Source organism: Salvelinus alpinus, chromosome 10 (assembly GCF_045679555.1).
Source record: "Salvelinus alpinus chromosome 10, SLU_Salpinus.1, whole genome shotgun sequence".
Lineage (NCBI taxonomy): Eukaryota > Metazoa > Chordata > Actinopteri > Salmoniformes > Salmonidae > Salvelinus > Salvelinus alpinus.
This window is the reverse complement of record NC_092095.1, coordinates 73,982,807-73,998,167: the sequence shown is the minus strand read 5'-3', so window position 1 is coordinate 73,998,167 and position 15,361 is coordinate 73,982,807. Positions and strand designations below refer to the sequence as shown.

The 15,361-nt window shown below is 44.3% G+C and overlaps 1 protein-coding gene across 1 annotated transcript in view; it reads right to left on the bottom strand.

The window, feature by feature from the left end:
- The window catches only part of LOC139532991 (zinc finger protein 664-like), an 11,635-nt gene extending 2,101 nt beyond the window's left edge, over positions 1 to 9,534 (bottom strand). The window contains exon 1 of the mRNA XM_071331137.1: positions 9,414 to 9,534. Within this exon, the coding sequence (XP_071187238.1) occupies positions 9,414 to 9,534 (121 nt within the window). The remainder of the gene's footprint in view (positions 1 to 9,413) is intronic.
- Positions 9,535 to 15,361: the final 5,827 nt, after the last annotated feature.

The following is a 15,361-nucleotide window of genomic DNA, read 5'->3' as shown; positions in this document are numbered from 1 at the left end:
CCTAGATAGTGTATATAGTTTAGTCCTAGATAGTGTATATAGTTTAGTCCTAGATAGTATATATAGTTTAGTCCTAGATAGTATATATAGTTTAGTCCTAGATAGTGTTTATAGTTTAGTCCTAGATAGTGTATATAGTTTGGTCCTAGATAGTGTATATAGTTTGGTCCTAGATAGTGTATATAGTTTAGTCCTAGATAGTGTATATAGTTTAGTCCTAGATAGTGTATATTGTTTAGTCCTAGATAGTGTATATAGTTTAGCCCTAGATAGTGTATATAGTTTGGTCCTAGATAGTGTATATAGTTTAGTCCTAGATAGTGTATATAGTTTAGTCCTAGATAGTGTATATTGTTTAGTCCTAGATAGTGTATATAGTTTAGCCCTAGATAGTGTATATAGTTTAGTCCTAGATAGTGTTTATAGTTTAGTCCTAGATAGTGTATATTGTTTAGTCCTAGATAGTGTATATAGTTTAGTCCTAGATAGTGTATATAGTTTAGTCCTAGATAGTGTATATTGTTTAGTCCTAGATAGTGTATATAGTTTAGCCCTAGATAGTGTATATAGTTTAGTCCTAGATAGTGTTTATAGTTTAGTCCTAGATAGTGTATATAGTTTAGTCCTAGATAGTGTATATAGTTTAGCCCTAGATAGTGTATATAGTTTAGTCCTAGATAGTGTTTATAGTTTAGTCCTAGATAGTATATATAGTTTAGTCCTAGATAGTGTATATAGTTTAGTCCTAGATAGTGTATATAGTTTAGCCCTAGATAGTGTATATAGTTTAGTCCTAGATAGTGTTTATAGTTTAGTCCTAGATAGTGTTTATAGTTTAGTCCTAGATAGTGTATATAGTTTGGTCCTAGATAGTGTATATAGTTTAGTCCTAGATAGTGTATATAGTTTAGTCCTAGATAGTGTATATTGTTTAGTCCTAGATAGTGTATATAGTTTAGTCCTAGATAGTGTATATAGTTTAGTCCTAGATAGTGTATATAGTTTAGTCCTAGATAGTGTATATAGTTTAGCCCTAGATAGTGTATATAGTTTAGCCCTAGATAGTGTATATAGTTTAGTCCTAGATAGTGTATATAGTTTAGTCCTAGATAGTGTATATAGTTTAGTCCTAGATAGTGTATATAGTTTAGCCCTAGATAGTATATATAGTTTAGTCCTAGATAGTGTATATAGTTTAGTCCTAGATAGTGTATATAGTTTAGTCCTAGATAGTGTATATAGTTTAGTCCTAGATAGTGTATATAGTTTAGTCCTAGATAGTGTATATAGTTTAGTCCTAGATAGTGTTTATAGTTTAGTCCTAGATAGTGTATATAGTTTAGTCCTAGATAGTGTATATAGTTTAGTCCTAGATAGTGTATATAGTTTAGTCCTAGATAGTGTATATAGTTTAGTCCTAGATAGTGTATATAGTTTAGTCCTAGATAGTGTATATAGTTTAGTCCTAGATAGTGTTTATAGTTTAGTCCTAGATAGTGTATATAGTTTAGTCCTAGATAGTGTATATAGTTTAGTCCTAGATAGTATATATAGTTTAGTCCTAGATAGTGTATATAGTTTGGTCCTAGATAGTGTATATAGTTTAGTCCTAGATAGTGTATATAGTTTAGTCCTAGATAGTGTATATAGTTTAGTCCTAGATAGTGTATATAGTTTAGTCCTAGATAGTGTATATAGTTTAGTCCTAGATAGTGTATATAGTTTAGTCCTAGATAGTATATATAGTTTAGTCCTAGATAGTGTTTATAGTTTAGTCCTAGATAGTGTTTATAGTTTAGTCCTAGATAGTGTATATAGTTTGGTCCTAGATAGTGTATATAGTTTAGTCCTAGATAGTGTATATAGTTTAGCCCTAGATAGTGTATATAGTTTAGTCCTAGATAGTGTATATAGTTTGGTCCTAGATAGTGTATATAGTTTAGTCCTAGATAGTGTATATAGTTTAGCCCTAGATAGTGTATATAGTTTAGTCCTGGACAGTGTATATAGTTGAGATAGTTAAGATAGTTTAGATAGTTAAGAAAGTTTAGATAGTTTATCCTAACATAGTTAAGAAAGTTTAGATAGTTTATACTAACATAGTTAAGAAAGTTTAGATAGTTTATCCTAACATAGTTTAAATAGTTTATCTTAAGATATTTTAGCCTTACCCCTCCATTGAACCCCAGTGTTAACAACTAACAAGGTGAGAGAAGAGCACATTAGGAGCAGTGGAAGCTGCTGAGGAGAGGACGGCTCATAATCATTTTGGATACCATTCCATTCACTCCATTCCAGCCATTATACTCCATTCCAGACATTATTACGAGCCGTCCTCCCCTCAGCAGCCTCCTCTAATTAGGAGGGAGACAATAACACATCCTATTCATCCTACAACAAAAGGCAGACCTAGATCATCTCTTTATATTTCTGCACGTGTTCCTTTTCCTGACCAGTCACATAAAGGCTGGGAAGACTGCTGCTACAGCGTCAGAGGACATAGAAAGACGACCCACAGCTGAGTGCTTCAGAGACACTTCAGGAACCACAGCGTTTCATTATGGAGTCTAGACTATTGTTGTTTAGGTTACACTATGTACTGTTGTCTAAGTTACACTTTGTACTGTTGTTTAGGTTACACTACGTACTGTTGTTTAGGTTACACTTTGTACTGTTGTTTAGGTTACACTATGTACTGTTGTTTAGGTTACACTATGTACTGTTGTTTAGGTTAGACTATGTAATGTTGTTTAGGTTACACGATGTACTGTTGTTTAGGTTACACGATGTACTGTTGAGATCCATGATCTCGCGATCACGGTTGACAACTCCATTGTGTCCTCCTCCCAGAGTGCTAAGAACCTTGGCGTGATCCTGGACAACACCCTGTCGTTCTCAACTAACATCAAGGCGGTGACCCGTTCCTGTAGGTTCATGCTCTACAACATTCGCAGAGTACGACCCTGCCTCACGCAGGAAGCGGCGCAGGTCCTAATCCAGGCACTTGTCATCTCCCGTCTGGATTACTGCAACTCGCTGTTGGCTGGGCTCCCTGCCTGTGCCATTAAACCCCTACAACTCATCCAGAACGCCGCAGCCCGTCTGGTGTTCAACTTTCCCAAGTTCTCTCACGTCACCCCGCTCCTCCGCTCTCTCCACTGGCTTCCAGTTGAAGCTCGCATCCGCTACAAGACCATGGTGCTTGCCTACGGAGCTGTGAGGGGAACGGCACCTCCGTACCTTCAGGCTCTGATCAGGCCCTACACCCAAACAAGGGCACTGCGTTCATCCACCTCTGGCCTGCTCGCCTCCCTACCTCTGAGGAAGTACAGTTCCCGCTCAGCCCAGTCAAAACTGTTCGCTGCTCTGGCACCCCAATGGTGGAACAAACTCCCTCACGACGCCAGGTCAGCGGAGTCAATCACCACCTTCCGGAGACATCTGAAACCCCACCTCTTTAAGGAATACCTAGGATAGGATAAAGTAATCCTTCTAACCCCCCCCCCCCCTTAAAAGAGTTAGATGCACTATTGTAAAGTGGTTGTTCCACTGGATATCATAAGGTGAATGCACCAATTTGTAAGTCGCTCTGGATAAGAGCGTCTGCTAAATGACTTAAATGTAAATGTAAATGTAATGTACTGTTGTTTAGGTTACACTATGTACTGTTGTTTAGGTTACACTACGTACTGTTGTTTAGGTTACACTACGTACTGTTGTTTAGGTTACACTACGTACTGTTGTTTAGGTTACACTACGTACTGTTGTTTAGGTTACACTTTGTACTGTTGTTTAGGTTACACTATGTACTGTTGTTTAGGTTACACTTTGTACTGTTGTTTAGGTTACACTATGTACTGTTGTTTAGGTTACACTATGTACTGTTGTTTAGGTTACACTATGTACTGTTGTTTAGGTTACACTTTGTACTGTTGTTTAGGTTACACTATGTACTGTTGTTTAGGTTACACTTTGTACTGTTGTTTAGGTTACACTATGTAATGTTGTTTAGGTTACACTTTGTACTGTTGTTTAGGTTACACTATGTACTGTTGTTTAGGTTACACTATGTACTGTTGTTTAGGTTACACTTTGTACTGTTGTTTAGGTTACACTATGTACTGTTGTTTAGGTTACACTACGTACTGTTGTTTAGGTTACACTACGTACTGTTGTTTAGGTTACACTACGTACTGTTGTTTAGGTTACACTTTGTACTGTTGTTTAGGTTACACTATGTACTGTTGTTTAGGTTACACTTTGTACTGTTGTTTAGGTTACACTATGTACTGTTGTTTAGGTTACACTATGTACTGTTGTTTAGGTTACACTATGTACTGTTGTTTAGGTTACACTATGTACTGTTGTTTAGGTTACACTATGTACTGTTGTTTAGGTTACACTATGTACTGTTGTTTAGGTTACACTATGTACTGTTGTTTAGGTTACACTATGTACTGTTGTTTAGGTTACACTATGTACTGTTGTTTAGGTTACACTATGTAATGTTGTTTAGGTTAAACTACGTACTGTTGTTTAGGTTACACTATGTAATGTTGTTTAGGTTACACTATGTACTGTTGTTTAGGTTACACTATGTACTGTTGTTTAGGTTACACGATGTACTGTTGTTTAGGTTACACTATGTACTGTTGTTTAGGTTACACTATGTACTGTTGTTTAGGTTACACTATGTAATGTTGTTTAGGTTACACTATGTAATGTTGTTTAGGTTACACTATGTACTGTTGTTTAGGTTACACTATGTAATGTTGTTTAGGTTACACTATGTACTGTTGTTTAGGTTACACTATGTACTGTTGTTTAGGTTACACTACGTACTGTTGTTTAGGTTACACTACGTACTGTTGTTTAGGTTACACTTTGTACTGTTGTTTAGGTTACACTATGTACTGTTGTTTAGGTTACACTTTGTACTGTTGTTTAGGTTACACTATGTACTGTTGTTTAGGTTACACTATGTACTGTTGTTTAGGTTACACTATGTACTGTTGTTTAGGTTACACTTTGTACTGTTGTTTAGGTTACACTATGTACTGTTGTTTAGGTTACACTTTGTACTGTTGTTTAGGTTACACTATGTACTGTTGTTTAGGTTACACTTTGTACTGTTGTTTAGGTTACACTATGTACTGTTGTTTAGGTTACACTATGTACTGTTGTTTAGGTTACACTTTGTACTGTTGTTTAGGTTACACTATGTACTGTTGTTTAGGTTACACTACGTACTGTTGTTTAGGTTACACTACGTACTGTTGTTTAGGTTACACTACGTACTGTTGTTTAGGTTACACTTTGTACTGTTGTTTAGGTTACACTATGTACTGTTGTTTAGGTTACACTTTGTACTGTTGTTTAGGTTACACTATGTACTGTTGTTTAGGTTACACTATGTACTGTTGTTTAGGTTACACTATGTACTGTTGTTTAGGTTACACTATGTACTGTTGTTTAGGTTACACTATGTACTGTTGCTTAGGTTACACTATGTACTGTTGTTTAGGTTACACTATGTACTGTTGTTTAGGTTACACTATGTACTGTTGTTTAGGTTACACTATGTACTGTTGTTTAGGTTACACTATGTAATGTTGTTTAGGTTAAACTACGTACTGTTGTTTAGGTTACACTATGTAATGTTGTTTAGGTTACACTATGTACTGTTGTTTAGGTTACACTATGTACTGTTGTTTAGGTTACACGATGTACTGTTGTTTAGGTTACACTATGTACTGTTGTTTAGGTTACACTATGTACTGTTGTTTAGGTTACACTATGTAATGTTGTTTAGGTTACACTATGTAATGTTGTTTAGGTTACACTATGTACTGTTGTTTAGGTTACACTATGTAATGTTGTTTAGGTTACACTATGTACTGTTGTTTAGGTTACACTATGTACTGTTGTTTAGGTTACACTATGTACTGTTGTTTAGGTTACACTATGTAATGTTGTTTAGGTTACACTATGTAATGTTGTTTAGGTTACACTATGTACTGTTGTTTAGGTTACACTATGTAATGTTGTTTAGGTTACACTATGTACTGTTGTTTAGGTTACACTATGTAATGTTGTTTAGGTTACACTATGTAATGTTTTTTAAGTTACACTTTGTACTGTTGTTTAGGTTACACTACGTACTGTTGTTTAGGTTACACTACGTACTGTTGTTTAGGTTACACTTTGTACTGTTGTTTAGGTTACACTTTGTACTGTTGTTTAGGTTACACTGTGTACTGTTGTTTAGATTACACTACGTACTGTTGTTTAGGTTACGCTTTGTACTCCCTAGTCCCCCCTTGTCCGCCCCTCATCCTCCTATTCCTCCCTATTCCCCCTATTCCCCCTAGTTTCCCTAGTCCTCCCTAGTCCCCCTCATCCCCATAGTCCCCCCTAGTCCTCCCTAGTCCCCCCTATTCCCCCTAGTCTTCCCTAGTCCCCCCTACTCCTCCCTAGTCCCCCCTAGTCCCCCCTAGTCCTCCCTAGTCCCCCTCATCCCCCTAGTCATCCCTAGTCCTCCCTAGTTCCCCTCATCCCCCTAGTCCTCCCTAGTCCTCACTAGTCCCCCTTATCCCCCTAGTCCTCCCTAGTCCCCCTCATCCCCCTAGTCCTCCCTAGTCCCCCCTAGTCCCCCCTAGTCCTCCCTAGTCCCCCCTAGTCCCCCCTAGTCCCCCTAGTCCCCCTACTCCCCCCGTATCCGCCCCTCATCCCCCTAGTCCCCCCTTGTTCCCCTCGTGTCACAGTCGCCCCCCCCCCTCGTCCCCCTCGCCCCCCCTTCACCCCCTTATGTCCTCTCGACCCCACTTGTCCCCCCATCCCACCCTCGTCCCCCCCATCCCCCCATCCACCCGTCGTCCCCCCTCATCCACCCTCGTCCCCCTCCCCTCGTCCCCCCTTGTCCCCCCCTCGTCTCCCGTCGTCCCCCCTCAGGGTGATGTTCTCATCTGATTTCAACAAACTCACCCTCTAGGTTTATCATTTCCCCCATACAGAAATAGGGTTCAGACATAAATCCTTACATGCATACCTCTTCAGGTTTATGGAGAGCCTTTAGTATTCACACCCATGGAGCTGTGTGTGAATATGCTCAGCGTATCCGTGGTAACTGAAGCAGAACACACACGTGTGTTGAATGCATAGTGGTTCTGTTTGCATACATTTTGATGGGTTACTTGAATATACTAGATGGATTCCTATATCTTCTCTCCTGTCTCCTGTGTTGTATTGAGGTCATATCTCCTCTGCTGTGTTGTATTGAGGTCATATCTCCTCTCCTCTCTCCTGTGTTGTATTGAGGTCATATCTCCTCTCCTGTGTTGTATTGAGGTCATATCTCCTCTCCTCTCTCCTGTGTTGTATTGAGGTCATATCTCCTCTCTCCTGTGTTGTATTGAGGTCATATCTCCTCTCCTGTGTTGTATTGAGGTCATATCTCCTCTCCTCTCTCCTGTGTTGTATTGAGGTCATATCTCCTCTCTCTTGTGTTGTATTGAGGTCATATCTCCTCTCTCTTGTGTTGTATTGAGGACTCATGTTAAAAGGAACCACCAGCTTTCATATGTTCTCATGTTCTGAGCAAGGAACTTAAACGTTAGCTTTTTTACATGGCACATATTGCACTTTTACGTTCTTCTCCAACACTTTGTTTTTGCATTATTTAAACCAAATTGAACATGTTTCATTATTTATTTGAGACTAAATAGATTTTATTGATGTATTATATTAAGTTAAAATAAAAGTGTTCATTGTTGTAATTGTCATTATTTCAAAAATATATATATATAAATCGGCCGATTAATCGGTATTGGAGGTTTTTGGTCCTCCAATAATCTGTATCGGCGTTGAAAAATCATAATCGGTTGACCTCTAAAACAGACGCCTCACAAGTTCTCAACTGGCAGCTTCGTTAAATAGTACCCGCAAAACACCAGTCCCAACGTCAACAGTGAAGAGGCGACTCCGGAATGCTGGCCTTCTAGGCAGAGTTGCAAAGAAAAAGCCATATCTCAGACTGGCCAATAAAAAGAAAAGATTAAGATAGGCAAAAGAACACAGACAATGGACAGAGAATGATTGAAAAGAAAGTGTTATGGACAGATGAATCAGAGTTTGAGGTGTTCGGATCACAAAGAAGAACATTCGTGAGACGCAGAACATTTTTTATGCTGGAGGAGTGCTTGACGTCATCTGTCTCGGTGGAGGCAATGTGATGATCTGGGGGCGCTTTGGTGGTGGTAAAGTGGGAGATTTGTACAGGGTAAAAGGGATCTTGGAAGAAGGAAGGCTATCACTCCATTTTGCAACGCCATGCCATACCCTGTGAACGGCGCTTAAATTAATTGGAGCCAATTTCCTCCTACAACAGGACAATGACCCAAAGCACAGCTCCACACTATGCAATAACTATTTATGGAAGAAGTAGTCAGCTGGTATTCTGTCTATAATGGAGTAGCCAGCACAGTCACCGGATCTCAACCCTATTGAGCTGTTGTGGGAGCAGCTTGACCGTATGGTACATAAGAAGTGCCCATCAAGCCAATCCAACTTGTGGGAGGTGCTTCAGGAAGCATGGGGTGAAATCTCTACAGATGACCTCAACATATTGACAACTAGAATGCCAAAGGTCTGCAAGGCTGTAATTGCTGCCAATGGAGGATTCTTTGACAAAAGCAAAGTTTGAAGGACACAATTATTATTTCAATTAAAAATCATTATTTATAACCTTGTCAACGTCTTGACTATATTTCCTATTCATTTTGCAACTCATTTCATGTATGTTTTCATGGAAAACAAGGACATTTCTAAGTGACCCCAAACATTTGAATGCTAGTGTATATAAATATTTTTATTTATTTAATTAGGCAAGTCAGTTAAGAACAAATTCTTATTTACAATGACGGCCTACACCGGCCAAACCCGGACGATACTCGGCTAATTGTGCGCTGCCCTATGGTACTCCGAATCACAGCCAGCTGTGATACAGCCTGGATTCGAACCAGGGTGTCTATAGTGACACCTCTAGCACTGAGATGCAGTGCCTTAGACCGCTGCGCCCCTCGGGAGTTCCCGGGCATTTCTGGGGGGAATGGCCCTAGCCCTCACCCTCCGATCCAACAGGTCCCAGATGTGCTCAATGAGATCCGGGCTCTTCGCTGGCAATTGCAGAACACTGACATTACTGTCTTGCAGGAAAGCACGCACAGAACGAGCAGTATGGCTGGTGGCATTGCCATGCTGGAGGGTCATGTCAGGATGAGCCTGCAGGAAGGGTACCACATGAGGGAGGAGGATGTCTTCCCTTTAATGCACAGAGTTGAGATTGTCTGCAATGACAACAAGCTCAGTCCGATGATGCTGTGACACACCGCCCCAGACCATGACGGACCCTCCACCTCCAAATCGATCCCGCTCCAGAGTACAGGCCTCGGTGTAACGCTCATTCCATCGACGATCAACGCGAATCCGACCATCATCCCTGGTGAGACAAAACCGCGACTCGTCAGTGAAGAGCATTTTTTGCCAGTCCTGTCTGTGCCAGCGGGGGTGGGTTTGTGCCCATAGGCGACGTTGTTGCCGGTGATGTCTGGTGAGGACCTGCCTTACAACAGGCCTACAAGCCCTCAGTCCAGCCTCTCTCAGCCTATTGCGGACAGTCTGAACACTGATGGAGCGATTGTGTGTTCCTGTTGTAACTCGGGCAGTTGTTGTTGCCATCCTGTACCTGTCCCGCAGGTGTGATGTTCGGATGTACCGATCCTGTACAGGTGTTGTTACATGTGGTCTGCCACGGCGAGGACAATCAGCTGTCCATCCTGTCTCCCTGTAGAGCTGTCTTAGGCATCTCACAGTATGTACATTTATTCACCTGGCCACATCAGCAGTCCTCATGCCTCCTTGCAGCATGCCTAAGGTACGTTCACGCAGATGAGCAGGGACCCTGGGCATCTTTATTTTGGTGTTTTTCAGAGTCAGTAGAAAGGCCTCTTTAGTGTCCTACGTTTTCATAACTGTGACCTTAATTGCCTACCGTCTTTAAGCTGTTAGTGTCTTAACGACCGTTTCACAGGTGCATGTTCATTAATTGTTTATGGTTCATTGAACAAGCATAGGAAACAGAGTTTAAACCTTTTACAATGAAGATCTGTGAAGTTATTTGGATTTTTACGAATTATCTTTTAAAGACAGGGTCCAGAAAATGGGACGTTTCTTTTTTTGCTGAGTTTACATGAACCACTGGAAACACAGAAAGCCCACATTCATTGCCACTAGTGATTTTAAAACAAGCTATAAAGATGAGTATGTTATCAAAATTATACAAAGATGGCCACGTTGGGTTAATGCAACGAAGACGTAAGGAGTCCGGAAACAAATGCAGTTGGTGAGTTTAATATCAAGAAACATGAAGATAGACAAGAGAAGTGTACTGGACATGAAAACAAAACCAAAAACTCTCTGAAGACTGAGGCTACTGAGGGCTAAATAAAGGGGAAGTAATCAAGGTCATGATGAAGTCCAGGTGTGTATAACTATGGGTGTCACGGCCGTCGTCGGAAGGAGACCAAGGCGCAGTGTGGCGAGCGTACATTTTACTTTTATTTGAATGTCGCCAACAAAACAAGAAACAAAGAAATGACCGTGAAGCTTAACAGGTCTATAGTGCCACTAAAGATAACTACCCACAAACACCAAAGGAAAAAAGGCTGCCTAAGTATGATTCCCAATCAGAGACAACGATAGACAGCTGTCCCTGATTGAGAACCAAACATAGAAATACAAAACATAGAAATAAAGAAACTAGAATGCCCACCCTAGTCAAACCCTGGCCTAACCAAAATAGAAAATAAAAGCCTCTCTATGGCCAGGGCGTGACAGTACCCCCCCCCCCCCCCCCCCCCCAAAGGTGCGGACTCAGGCCGCAAAACCGGACTCTAAAGGGGAGGGTCCGGGTGGGCATCTATTCACGGCGGCGGCTCCGGTGCGGGACGTAGACCCCGCTCTACCTCTGGCTCCCCCCACTTTGGTGGCGCCTCTGGTGCGGGGACCCTCATCGCCGACCCCGGACTGGGGACCCTCGCTGCAGGCCCCGGACTGGGAACCCTCGCAGCAGGCCCCGGACTGGGAACCCTCGCAGCAGGCCCCGGACTGGGAACCCTCGCAGCAGGCCCCGGACTGGGGACCCTCGCTGCAGGCCCCGGACTGGGGACCCTCTCTGCAGGCCCCGGACTGGGGACCCTCTCTGCAGGCACCGGACTGGGAACCCTCTCTGCAGGCCCCGGACTGGGGACCCTCGTTGCAAGCCCCGGACTGGGGAACGTCGCTGGAGCTTCTGGACTGGAGGCCGTCGCTGGAGGCTCCGGACTGGAGACCGTCACTGCAGGCTTCGTGCCATGAATCATCACTGGAGGCTTCTTGCCATGGATCACCACTGGAAGCTTCGTGCCATGGATCATCACTGGAGGCTTCGGGCCATGGATCATCACTGGAGTGAGGAGACGTCTAGACAGCCTGGTGCGTGGAGCTGCCACAGGGCTTACCAGGCTGGGGAGACATATAGGAGGCCTGGTTCTGGGAGCAGGCACAGGACTCACCAAGCTGGGGAGACATACAGGAGGCCTGGTTCTGGGAGTAGGCACCGGATACACTGAGCCGTGGAGGCGCACTGGAGGTCTCGAGCATAGAGCCTGCACAACCCGTCATGGCTGGATGGTTACCTTCGCCCGGCGAAGACGGGGCGCTGGCACAGGACGCACTGGGCTGTGCAGACGCACCGGAGACACAGTGCGCAGAGCCGGCGCAGGATATCCTGGGCCGTAGAGACGCACTGGCGGCCAGTAGCGCTGACCCGGAACATCCGTCCTGGCTGGATGCCCACTCTAGCCCGGCCGATGCGGGGAGCTGGAATGTAGCGCACCGGGCTGTGAACGCGCACTGGAGACACCGTCTGCTCCACCGCATAACACGGTGCCTGACCAGTACCACGCTCCCTACGGTAAGCACGAGGAGTTGGCTCAGGTCTCCAACCAGACTCAGCCAATCGCCTCGGGTCCCCCCCCTCCCCGGCTGGCACTAAAGTGGCCTCCCGGTCTTTAGTGCCAGCCGTGACCCTGTGTAATCCTGGGCCCTCTTTCTAGCTGCCTCCGCTTTCCTCGCTGCTTCCACCTGCTCCCAGGGCAGGCGATCCTTCCCCGCCAGGATCTCCTCCCACGTCCAGGATCCTTTCCCATTCAAAATGTCCTCCCACGTCCATTCCTCCTGACCTCGCTGCTTGGTCCGTTTTCGTGGGTAGTTCTGTCACGGCCGTCGTCAGAAGGAGACCAAGGCGCAGCGTGGTAATAATGGCATAATGATGGCATAATGAGGATTGCTAGGTGTGCATAATAAAGGTTGCCAGGTATGCGTAATGAGGGTTGCCAGGTGTGCATAATGAGGGTTGCCAGGTGTGCATAATGAGGGTTGCCAGGTGTGCATAATGAGGGTTGCCAGGTGTGCGTAATGAGGGTTGCCAGGTGTGCGTAATGAGGGTTGCCAGGTGTCCGTAATGAGAGTTGCCAGGTGTACATAATGAGGGTTGCCAGGTGTGCGTAATGAGGGTTTCCAGGTGTGTGTAATGTGGGTTGCCAGTTGTGCATAATGAGGGTTGCCAGGTGTGCATAATGAGGGTTGCCAGGTGTGCGTAATGAGAGTTGGCAGGTGTACGTAATGAGGGTTGCCAGGTGTGCGTGATGAGGGTTGCCAGGACTTCGAGCTCCAGAGCAGAAGAGCGGGAGTAGGAGTGACAGTTTAACCTGTACATGTGTGATTCGTTCGAGAATCGGGAATGCTGTACATCACAATAAATCCACACAATGCAAGCTCCTTCTCTTCAATTGTAAATGTCCTTAAGATTCAATCATGTAATGATCTAGGGAGAATGTGTGGGTGTACTGTAATATAGTATATGTCCTTAGGATTCAATGCTGTAAGGATCTAGGGAGAATGTGTGGGTGTACTGTAATGCAATATAGAACTGTATCTAGACTACTGTACAATTCCATCTAATTCCTATGGATTCCTAATGAAATCTGATGGTACGCCGTAACCCGTGACCTGGCAAATGAAGATTTAACATACCGTTGTTTCATACACACAAACATACACACACACAATGAAGATGTAACATAGCGATGTTTCATACACACCAATGCACACATAAATCTCCACAAATACAAGTGCATGCAGGCACGCACACACACACACACAAACAGACGTGCACGCACACACACAGACGTGCACGCACACACACAGACGTGCACACACATACACAAATGTACATACTCATACACACACGTACACACGTGTGCTTACGCATGAACACACACACACACACACACACACACACACACACACACACACACACACACACACACACACACACACACACACACACACACACACACACACACACACACACACACACACACACACACTGCACAAGGCTAACAGTGGGTGCAGGTGCATGTGAGAGGTTGAAGAAATATGAGGCTTGGAGGGCTTCAAGGGCATTCCTTGGAACACGGTGAGTCCCTAATGGCTCCCTATTCCCTTTGTAGTGTAGTCCTATGGGCTCTGGTCAAAACTAGTGCACTACCCTATGGGCCCTGGTCAAAACTAGTGCACTACAGAGGGAATAGGGAGCCATTTGGGACACGGACCCTGCTGATTGATAAACGTCCCTCTACGTCCTTAGAAAGATGGCCTTCCATCTCTCCTGCCAGCTCTGCTCTGTCCTGCCAAGGTTGATTCATGTACTGTACAATACAGACTGATCACTTTAGAATACAGCACCCTACACTGTCCTCTGGTCCCTGATACAGCACCCTACACTGTCCTCTGGTCCCTGATACAGCACCCTACACTGTCCTCTGGTCCCTGATACAGCACCCTACACTGTCCTCTGGTCCCTGATACAGCACCCTACACTGTCCTCTGGACCCTGATACAGCACCCTACACAGTCCTCTGGTCCCTGATACAGCACCCTACACTGTCCTCTGGTCTCTGATACAGCACCCTACACTGTCCTCTGGTCCCTGATACAGCACCCTACACTGTCCTCTGGTCCCTGATACAGCACCCTACACTGTCCTCTGGTCTCTGATACAGCACCCTACACTGTCCTCTGGTCCCTGATACAGCACCCTACACAGTCCTCTGGTCCCTGATACAGCACCCTACACTGTCCTCTGGTCCCTGATACAGCACCCTACACTGTCCTCTGGTCCCTGATACAGCACCCTACACTGTCCTCTACAGAGGACCTGACATACGGGATGCAACGTTGTTAAAGGGATAGTTGAGGCATACTAAACATTCAGCTCCTATTTATGAACACGTCTCTGGATACTGATGTGAACAACCTGGATCTCAACACAGTCAAAACAAACGAGATGGTGGTTGACTATAGGAAGTGACCCACACCATTTCTCTGTCAGCACGACCAAGTCATTCAAATTCCTGCAAACCATCATCTCCCACATCCTCAAGTGGGGAGGACAAACGTCACAGTGGTGACCATGACGATTTGACAGAGGACGTACCGTCTGCGCCAGCTGAGGAAACTCAAACTCTCTCGGACACTTCTGGTTCAATTGTACACATCCATCACCGAGTCCCTCCTCACCTCTTCTATCACCGTCTGGTTTAGGTATGCACCTGCCCGCTGCAAGGGCGAACTGCAGCGCATTGTCCAGTCTGTGGAAAAGTCACTTGCCCTCCATCAAGGACCTGCCTGCCTCCAGCACAAGGACGCAGGTCAGATCATCGCCGACCCTGCCTGACCCGGCACCCCATATTTCAAAGACTCCGCTCTGACAGACGGTTTAAATCAGAAACTGTGTCCCGATTTGACCACGTTTGAATAACAAACAATAACCCAAGGTCCCAGCTGACCCCTGGTGATGCAGCAGGCCAAGGCCCCAGCTGACCCCTGGTGATGCAGCAGGTCAAGGCCCCAGCTGACCCCTGGTGATGCAGCAGGTCAAGACCCCAGCTGACCCCTGGTGATGCAGCAGGTCAAGGCCCCAGCTGACCCCTGGTGATGCAGCAGGTCGATGATCTGGCTGCAGAACTCAAGGTTACGACTTCAATAACACACAACCATGTTTGTCTTGAAAAGGAAATGTGAAATTGAGGCTCAGATATACTCTGCTAAAAGAGACGATGTCTTTATAGCATCAAATTTTATAAATCAATTAAGAAATGTACAATTTAGACTAACTGGGGAAAATAAAACGTGTAAAATGTTCTGTTCAACTATTTTTTTTAAATGATCCCAATATAATTCTTACTTTGAGTCGCTTTCT